This window comes from Mus musculus, chromosome 14 (assembly GCF_000001635.26).
Source record: "Mus musculus strain C57BL/6J chromosome 14, GRCm38.p6 C57BL/6J".
Lineage (NCBI taxonomy): Eukaryota > Metazoa > Chordata > Mammalia > Rodentia > Muridae > Mus > Mus musculus.
The window spans coordinates 32,981,197-32,990,248 of NC_000080.6; the positions used below are offsets into that span (position 1 = coordinate 32,981,197).

General features: G+C 46.0%; 1 protein-coding gene across 6 annotated transcripts in view; it reads right to left on the minus strand.

The window, feature by feature from the left end:
• Wdfy4 (WD repeat and FYVE domain containing 4) overlaps nt 1-9,052 on the minus strand; it is a 234,309-nt gene that overhangs the window by 21,650 nt on the left and 203,607 nt on the right. For all 6 annotated transcript variants that reach the window (NM_001146022.2, XM_011245119.3, XM_011245118.3 and 3 more), the window contains 4 exons: nt 8,717-8,759; nt 7,690-7,809; nt 5,435-5,552; nt 4,461-4,570 (listed from right to left, as the gene is read on the minus strand). In NM_001146022.2, coding sequence (NP_001139494.1) covers nt 4,461-4,570; nt 5,435-5,552; nt 7,690-7,809; nt 8,717-8,759 — 391 coding nt within the window. The remainder of the gene's footprint in view (nt 1-4,460; nt 4,571-5,434; nt 5,553-7,689; nt 7,810-8,716; nt 8,760-9,052) is intronic.

The following is a 9,052-nucleotide window of genomic DNA, read 5'->3' on the forward strand; positions in this document are numbered from 1 at the left end:
TCAGTTTCCTGCAGATAATGTCTGCCTAGCACAATGCCCAGCCATCTTGCCTCAGGTAGTTTGGAAAAACCCATCCCCACTGCTGGTAACAGCTGACTTCGCAGGGGTAGGACTTAATTAGCACAGTGCTTTATTTCCACTTCTTATTAAATACAGCAGCTGCCACCACACTGTGTCCTTGCTGGGAACAGGCTGCCTTGCTGGGCACTACCCAGGCTGGATCTCATCTTAGGCCTGAGAATATATGGTGCTTTTGCTAGGACAGAAACAAGTGCCAAGGCTAAGGTCTTACAGCAGGGGTGTGGCCTCACAGTGACTCAGCTTTCAAGAGACTCACAGATTCTGGATCTCTATAGGCAAAGCTCATGAAAACTATACAATATTTGGCTTGTCATTAAGGTGTAGTACCAGCTACTTGCTCGAATACAATAGTCCACTTCTCCCAGCAACAGCAAAACACATAATTAACACAAGTCTGGTCCCACTCCACATATATGCTACCTGCTCAGACCACATATCTCACACATTTACAGTTGGCATTCCATAGCTGAAGGATCCACATTCAAAGATGCAACCATAGACTGGAAATATTTTAATAGATCAGGCTGTCTCGAGGTTTTTATACCCTTTTACTCTTCTCACAGTCTACCGAACCATATAGTATTACAACTGTTTACACATCATATGCACTGGAGTGGATATTATAAATAATCTATAGGTAGTTTAAAGTACGTGGGGGATGTATAAGTTCTATGAAAATATGATGCCATTTTATATAAGTCGTCTGAGCATCCTCTGATTTCAGTATCAAAGAGGGGTCCTGGAACCAATCCCATGGATAAGCAATTATTCCATATTTTATAGACTATAAAAATCTATCATTGTATTGACAAGCTTGGGCAGGAAGATAAATACATCAATACTAGAGGAGCATCAATTCTGAAACAACCTAAATGTAGTCGCATTTAACCACAGGCTGTAAAGAGCCTCTTACACAGGGCCAGGGCACAGTATATGGAAGTCCAGTGTCAAACTGTGTGAAAATCCTGGTGCTGCCCACACCACTAGGTCCAGTACATGCTGAGCCAGCCATAATGCCAGATTGTTCTGTGCCAGCCTGCCAGCTGCTCAGCAGGCCACACCAGATGAGCCACATAAGTGGTAGCACAGACATTCTGTGGCTGATCCACTGGCATGCTCTGGCATGTCACTCTGGTACTTCATATCACTGAACTGCATGTATAAAAATAGCTACAGAGGGTGATGGTGAGGTGGCTCAGCAGTTGAGAGCACCCTCTGTTGTTCTAGAGGTCCTGAGTTCAATTCCCAGCAACTACGTGGTGGCTTACAACCATCTAGAATGAGTTTGATGCCCTCTTCTGGCATGCAGATGCACATACAGATGAAGCACTCATGTACATTAAAATAGATAAATAAATCTTTTAAAACATAGCTACATGGGAGATACTGTGTGATGTATATTTTGCCACGATAAGAAAGCTTAAACTTTTTAATGATACATGTAAGGTATTTGATTTGGCACCATTCAGAAACATAGTAGGTACTTGAGTGTTCCAGACAAGTGCTGTTACGAAGCAAACGCAGCATCTCAGCCCTCATCTTTACCTCATGAATAAGGAAACTGCATCCCAGAGAATGCAATAATCTGGTCAACATCAGATGACAGAGCCAGGACACAGTACCCTGAGGCCCCAGCCGGAAGCCCATGCATCCTCACTCTAACGCACTCACATTAGCGGTGAACAGCAGAGCCTGCTCAGCTCAGATTGGAAGAACATGCCAACACCCATAAACACACTGGCTCCACCTTCCTACAAGCACAGAAGGCCTCACTGCAGGCATCCTGGACGCACACACACCCCAACCCTCCGACTCATTGAACTTAGAAGTCAGATCCTCGGGAGAATGAGACAACGGGGGCGGCGGGGGGGGGGGGGGTGCTGATCCTTCCTGCCACCACAGAGGAGGACAAGCGAAGTTCTCCTGGGAAGAAACAGACCTGCCCCTGGGAGGCAGATGAACTCATACAAAGATGTCAGAACATTTCTCAGGTGATCCGGTGAGGCCTAGGACTCCTTCAGCAGATGTGGCCTTTGTACTTTTCAGAACTAAAACTGTTCTTGTTTTGTTCTAGGAAAGGACAGAGGATTGCCGGGTCTTCGGGCCAGTGACAACCAACTGAAGAAGTCACTTAAATGTCAGCAGCTAAGACAGATTAGTGTGGGGCAGAGGGGTTACACAGAGAAAGCAGATGGTTCCAACTTGGTTGGGCCAATCTGCCAAGGACAATCTCAAACCAAAAAACCCAGAGAATCCCACTTGAGATTCTCAGTGTGGTCACTCCAACAGCTACACAGGGGCCTCCTAAAAGCATACAAAGTTGGCTCTGATCATCTCACCCTGGGTTAGACCATATCAAACAAGTTTGAACCAGTTATTAGAGGAGCAAACTGGCTAAAATAAATTTACCCCAACCATTAGCAGCAGGGTAACCATTATCCAAATACTCTGGTGGGCTTGCAGGACCTGTTTCACCTGGCTCATTCTGCTCCGGGTTGCTTTATGGTAGTCCAGGCTGTCTTAACATTGTTTAACCCAGAAGAGACAAGTTCAATTCTGCTCAGATCAGATCTGGTTGGTCACTGACGGTAGAGGGGAAGTAGCCATGGTTACTCACTGGAGCGAGGGGCTCTCCCCACATTTTCTCATTTGTTCTTCTGGATGATCCAGTGGTCTGTGTATAACCAGCCCTCATGTCCAGAGGTAACACGACATGTGGGATATTTGTATGTGTTAAGTAGCATGGCTGAGATGTAAATCTCACAGCATACCCTGTCTCTAGTCCTCCCCAACACCCTGTCTCTAGTCCTCCCCATCTCTTCCCTGTGTGGAAAGACCCTTAGCAACAAGTGAAGCTGGGACCTCTAGCTTTAATGCATCTGTCTGTCGGAAGGGCCAAAGGGGAGGCTGTGAAGGCATCCTGAACATTTGACTATTTCAGCTCCCTGGCTGGAAAGCAGCAGCGGAATCCATCATTATCATCAGCAACAGTGATCATCATTTCTTGTGGATTAATGAGCAACATCTGGATGAGATTCCTGGCATGGGGTAGAGCTCTGGGACCATTCATTCTCCAAACTAAACTTACTTAAAATGCTTGTTGCCTGAGAAAGACCCAGGGGAAGCGCACTTATTATTTTTGAGTGGATTTCCAGTGATAGGGGGTTATACAAAGTCTAGACAAGCCACACAGTCAAGGAGAGGGGAGTCTGTGCCAAAACATAAACGATGTGAGTGGGTTCATCCCTTCCTGGAGAAGCTGCCTGACCTTCCTTGGCTTTCCACTGTTTCCCAGGGATGGGGAGTGCGTTCAGTGCCGACTGGGGGTGGCTCTTGTCTCAGGGACAATGTTTTCTGAGTAACCAAAACTCACAGTTTCTCAGACACTAAAGCTCCTCTGAGATAAGGCTCAAGTGCTAGAGTTAGGCCGTGGGTGCTCTGTAGGCCCCTGCTCCTGAGGCCCGTGGCTTTCTCTTGTAGAATACTGTAAGGTAGTGACCATGCCAGCCATACACTCAGCCTTGTAGTGCTTTCTCTACAGTGAGCTCCACCAGCTGGCTCAAGCTCTGCCTCTGAATGGGTGCAGGATTCCGGTGAAGAGTTGAGGAGGGAAGAGGGACAAAGAGCATCTCTGCACTGCCCCACTGCTGTTCATAAGGAACTCTGACTTAGAAATTGTGCATATCCAGGACTCCAGCACTGGTTCATCTCCAGCTCCCTCAGGACTGCCAGACTGAAACAACACAGGCGACCTAGATAACTGAAACTTCAGATAAGCAGCAGATAATCTTCCAGTACGTCCTTTTTGAGTGAAAGCCACTGTTTATCCAGAACTGAAACTTAGCTAGGTATCTGCTTTCTTATTTATGAAACCTGGCAACCCTAAGCTGGTAAGATAATGGTTTGTTAGCTTAAGGATGGGCAAGATGACCCGATGACCAGTTTCTTTTGCTAGGTTAGACAGTTTTTGTTTTGTTTCATTTCATTTCAAATATCCATTTGTCCCAAGGAGCCTTTTGGTTGGACTGAGCACAGATCTGTGCTGTCTGATGGTCACTCCCCTTCTCTTGACTGAGCTTTGACTGTGACATTTTCAGCATCAACAATTTCTACTTTATTTTCTATTCTATCTTATTTGTATTAATTTTTCACATGTCCCACTGGAAATTTTATTATTCCATGCTATTTGGTTTTTTTTTTTTTAATGACAATCAGGCAGATACACAAGTATTGATGATAACAAACTGCCCTCCTCTAAGCATAGGAACCAGCGCCAAGTTAAGGTTTGAGTTCTCAGAGAGGAAGCACCGTCATTATCCAAGCCTGGGACTCGGGTGTGTTCACGCCCTCGCACTCAGGAAGGAGTAACAGCAGCTTACCTGTAAGGAGCAGAAGGCCTGCGTGAATGGTGGCATTCGGACCAAGTAGGAAGCGACAATGATGGCTGAGGAATAGTGGGTGTAGTAGTGGCACTGCACGGTCATGTCTCCTGCAACACAAGGGTGCATTTGAGGGTTGCTGTGCTGTGCTTGACAACAGTATCTCTAACTGCACTCATTGAGATTCAGGAAGCAAGAAGACATACAGCAGAACATTAAGGCACTAACAGATCCGATGGCATGCAAATATGGCAAGGATTGTAAAGGCAATGTCCAGAGTTTGAGGACTGAGTTTGAGAGCAAGTCAAAGGTAGACTTCTATCACTCACAGGTAGTTAAGTGCAGATCCCTCCATCTTCCCCACCCTTAGAGATAAAGCAGTCAGCTCTCAGTATGTTTCCATCCAGGACAGCCGTTAAAATCTCTCCATAGGTTTTTGTTTTGTTTTGTTTTGTAAGTTTTCCTTTTATTTTGCATATGGGAATGTTTTACCTTCATTAAGTAAACCACAAACAAGCAATGCCCACAGGGGGCAGAAGAGGACATTGGATCCCCTCTGGAACTGGAGTTACAGATAGTTATAAGTATGGGTGCTGGGAACCAAACTGGGGTCTTCTGCAAGAGCAAGAACTGTTCTTAACTAGCGAGCCATCTCTCCAGTCACCTTAGTTAAATTTCTAAAGGTGACACCTGAACTTTAGTATTGTTCACAAATTCTTCCAGGTGATTCTCTCATGCAATCACAACGCCAACTGCTGGATTTGAGAGTTCTTTATTTAAGCTCAAGGATTGGTAGACTGGGTGATCAACTAAGTCGTTACTGATCTTTTTCAAGAAGTTAAGAAAAGTGGCACTGCACACGCTGTGTACACTGGTGTGTGTGCATACATACAAGCATGTGCATGTGTAAACACACACACAAAGAGAGAGAGAGAGAGAGAGAGAGAGTCAAAATTAAGCAAGTATGTACCCACCTTCAATCTTTTCAACATCTTTAAACCTCTGGGTAAACTTCAACTTCCTTTCCTTGGTCTGAGCCCCCATTGGCTTAGAAAGATCCCGGAAAGTCTTGGGATTCGTCAAGTTCAACATCTAGAAGGCAGATGTGCAGCTGGGTTAACTCCCCCAGCCCCCTGGTGCCCCAGGAGCCACGCTCTTTAGTTTTATGGCTCCCTTTATTGGTTTATTGTCATTTGGTCTGAACCCCTGTCGTGATTAGCTGGCTACTTGGAGTTTTATGGCCCTGAAACCAGTGATCCACAAAGACTTAATAGGGGAGAGAGGAGAAGTAAGAGGAGGGAAGATTGAGTTCAAGCTGAGCCTGTTCCAACTTGACCCAAATCAGAACATGACCACCAGGTACTGAGAAGGGACTTTGAAAAGAATTCCCATTGCCTACATGACTTTTAACTGTTGCCCTTACTAAATAATTTACTGCAACAGTTCAGGGACCTGCTTTGAGTCAAACTGATTTTACAGGAAGATAGAAGTGATTTGTTTGGGGTGGAGGTGGGGGGGAACCTGCTCATTTTTCTGGGACCCAACCATCTTTTGGACAATTAAGACACAGAATGCTGGCCCTGCTCCTGACCTTGAGAGTTCACCTTGGTGGGGATGGGAAGTACATTGGTGACTTTAGAGACATGCTCTGTGTGTTGGGAGCCAGGGGAACACAGAGTATCCCTGGGGGTTGCATCTCTTTGAGAGGGATTGTTTCTTCCTAAAACTCTCTTCACTAGCTTGTACACAAAGTGCTCTAATTCACTGGGCTAGCACTGAGTCACAGTCCCTTGAGAGAGGGACAGTGCTGTTACCACCTCAAAGGCTGGCAGAAAGCAGTCAAGGACAAAAGAGAAGTAGCCCCTCCCCAGGTTCCTGACAGGTCAGAATGGTTAATAGCTACCAGAGCTCCTCGATTCCCCAAATTTCTAGATGTTCAGGAGAAATGTCTCATGTGTGTGCTTGTGTGTGTGTGTGTGTGTGTGTGTGTGTGTGTGTAGGAGAAGGCTGTGTGTATGTGATATAGGTATGCTAGTGTTCAGGTGCCCATGCCATTCAATACACTAGTAGGGTAGAGGATGGATCTTCACTAAATTAGAAGTCCAGTGCCATGGCAAAACTAGCTAGCTAACAGTGCTGGGTTTCCCATCTCTGCTCTTAGTACTGCTATGATAGGACACACTGTCATGTCCTGCTTTGAACACCTTTATGCTTGTGCACAAAGTACTCTAATCCACTGGGCTCTTTCCCTGCTTCCCCCACCCAATTAAAAATATTTCCCAATTTTTAAATACAAGAAAGTAAACACAGTTATAAATACAAGGTATGTGTTAAACAGAGAGCATTTATATAGTAACTACCACTTTACAAGTATGGGTGAATCCTTTGACTTTGAAGGTTCATTTTTGTAAGACCTTGATTACGGGTGGATCATTAGTGTGAAAAAAGAAGTGTGGCTGGTGGAAAAATGTTGTATTCCCTGTCTTAAGTGGAGATGGGAAGTCACAGAAGACTGAGCCTCCTCCATCTTCCAACCCTGGCCTCTTCCACATAAGCGTTCATAGGCCAGGGTGGTCAGGCTTCTCTGAACTTCTATTCTTCACACACCTCTCCTGATAACCATCAGGGTCTAGATCTACTCCGTGACTCAGTTACACACACACACACACACACCACTTATGCTTTGCTGTGTGGTTTTCCTCCTCCTGACTCCTGCTTGCTGAGATGAAAAAATGGAGGTCGAGCGAGATGAGAGGTTTGATCTAGCTATGACCCTCTCCATTCATGGCATGTCTTCGGATTCTAGAGCAACACCAGGCAGAGTGAGCTACTATCCTTTTCTCTTCATCTCTCTGCCTCTATCTCCTGCCCCCTCTCTCTGGACACACTGATGTTAGGAACAAATCCTATGGCCAGGCTCACTGTCAATGAAGCATTTTCATGTTGTCTTACACAAGCATGTCAGGAAATGGGCAACAGTTTCCTTCAGGGGTGACAGGGAGGCCTCTGAGGCTCATGTCAGGCACGTGTTGATTAACATAATCACAGATGTGTTGATCACCTCACCGGTGCATCTGGATCAGGAACCCAGGTAAAGGCTGGCACAGCTTCAGGAGAATCTAGTGGCCTTGAGGCCCAGGAAGCTGAATCTCATCGCAAATGTCTGTGTGCTCATGACAGGGGTAGAAAGCCTCAGAAAGCCTGTGTCATGCTCCAGAGGACACCTTACCTCTGAGGTGTAGTCAGCGAGGACCCAGGGAAACACGGGATACTGCATGTAGTCATTGTAGGTCCTTCCGGCCAGTGTGTTGAGGTACATGAGGTATTCAAAGTTGCTGATCTCCCTTTTCTACCAGAAGAGACACAAGGTGACAACCCAAACACATCTGAGACCTTTCTGAGGTCATTCGGGCCTCACCCTCAGCCCCCAAGAGGAAACCTAGATTTCAGGACAAGAAAACGGAGGTGAATGGCACCTAAGCTCTCTGTCTACATCTTATGCAGGAACCCACACCAATGCAGGGTGGCATCCATTGATCTGAGTATGAATGGGAAGAGGCTATGTTGGCCAAAGAAGAAGCAAAGACCAGCAATCTGAAGCGAAGGGTCTGGCTTTCTTTGATCTTAAACCTCAAAAATGACACTCAAGAGCTAACTGAAGGCCAGCACAAATGCTGAAGATGAACCCATTGCTGACCCTTCCACCATTAGAAAAAATGTACTGAAAATGGTAGCTATGGAAAAGGGAGCCCTCACTAGTCTCCCTCTGATGCTCTGGAAAAGGCTTTTTTCCATCTGTCTATATTAGTTTAATACTCTCCCAAGGGCTCTCTGGCTTAAGCTAACCATACACAGATGGATATGTGGGATACATGTGGAAATATCTGCAGGGATGGCTTCTTTGGGGTCTCTTCTTCACTAAGAGCACAGGCTAGTGACTCATTTGTTGTGCTGGGAGCCACACATGTCTTCCTAAGAAGTGATGTGTGTGACACCCCCTTCTCCCCAGTGTGTGTACTAGTGCACGGCCTTAGGGAGGAGAAAATGTACATTCTCTGGGTCATCGTCAAAGACTGCTCAAAGACAAATCTTCCATCCTGAGATCTTGTCAGAGACAGGTCTGGAATTTAGTAAATTTGAAGCATAAACTTCGTCCTTGAGTGTGTGGCACACTTCTTGCAAGCTCTGACTCCTTCCTACTTTACCTCCTGCAGGGTGCCCCACCACCACCACCATCACTGGTGAGCAACTGTTACCTGCCACCTCTGCAGCATGGTCCTATCGAAGCCTGGGTGTTTCCTGTGGTACAGAAAAACACAGTGTGATTAAACATCCAAGACATGAACATGAGTATGGGAAATAGAGATTCCTGGAGATTTGTGGGGCCAGGGCATTCAGGAAATTCCCAGACTTCCACAAGCATTTGACAGTTTTCAGAGGTCAGCACAGACACATTGTCATCTTGGCTCTCTTGCCTCAGTCTGTCTACTAAAGGTTAGTTTTTCATACCCACCACCCTTAAACACGTTCCAGAACATGGTGAAGTGTAACCTGCAGAGATGTCCCCAGAACACGCAGAATGGGGTCATGGA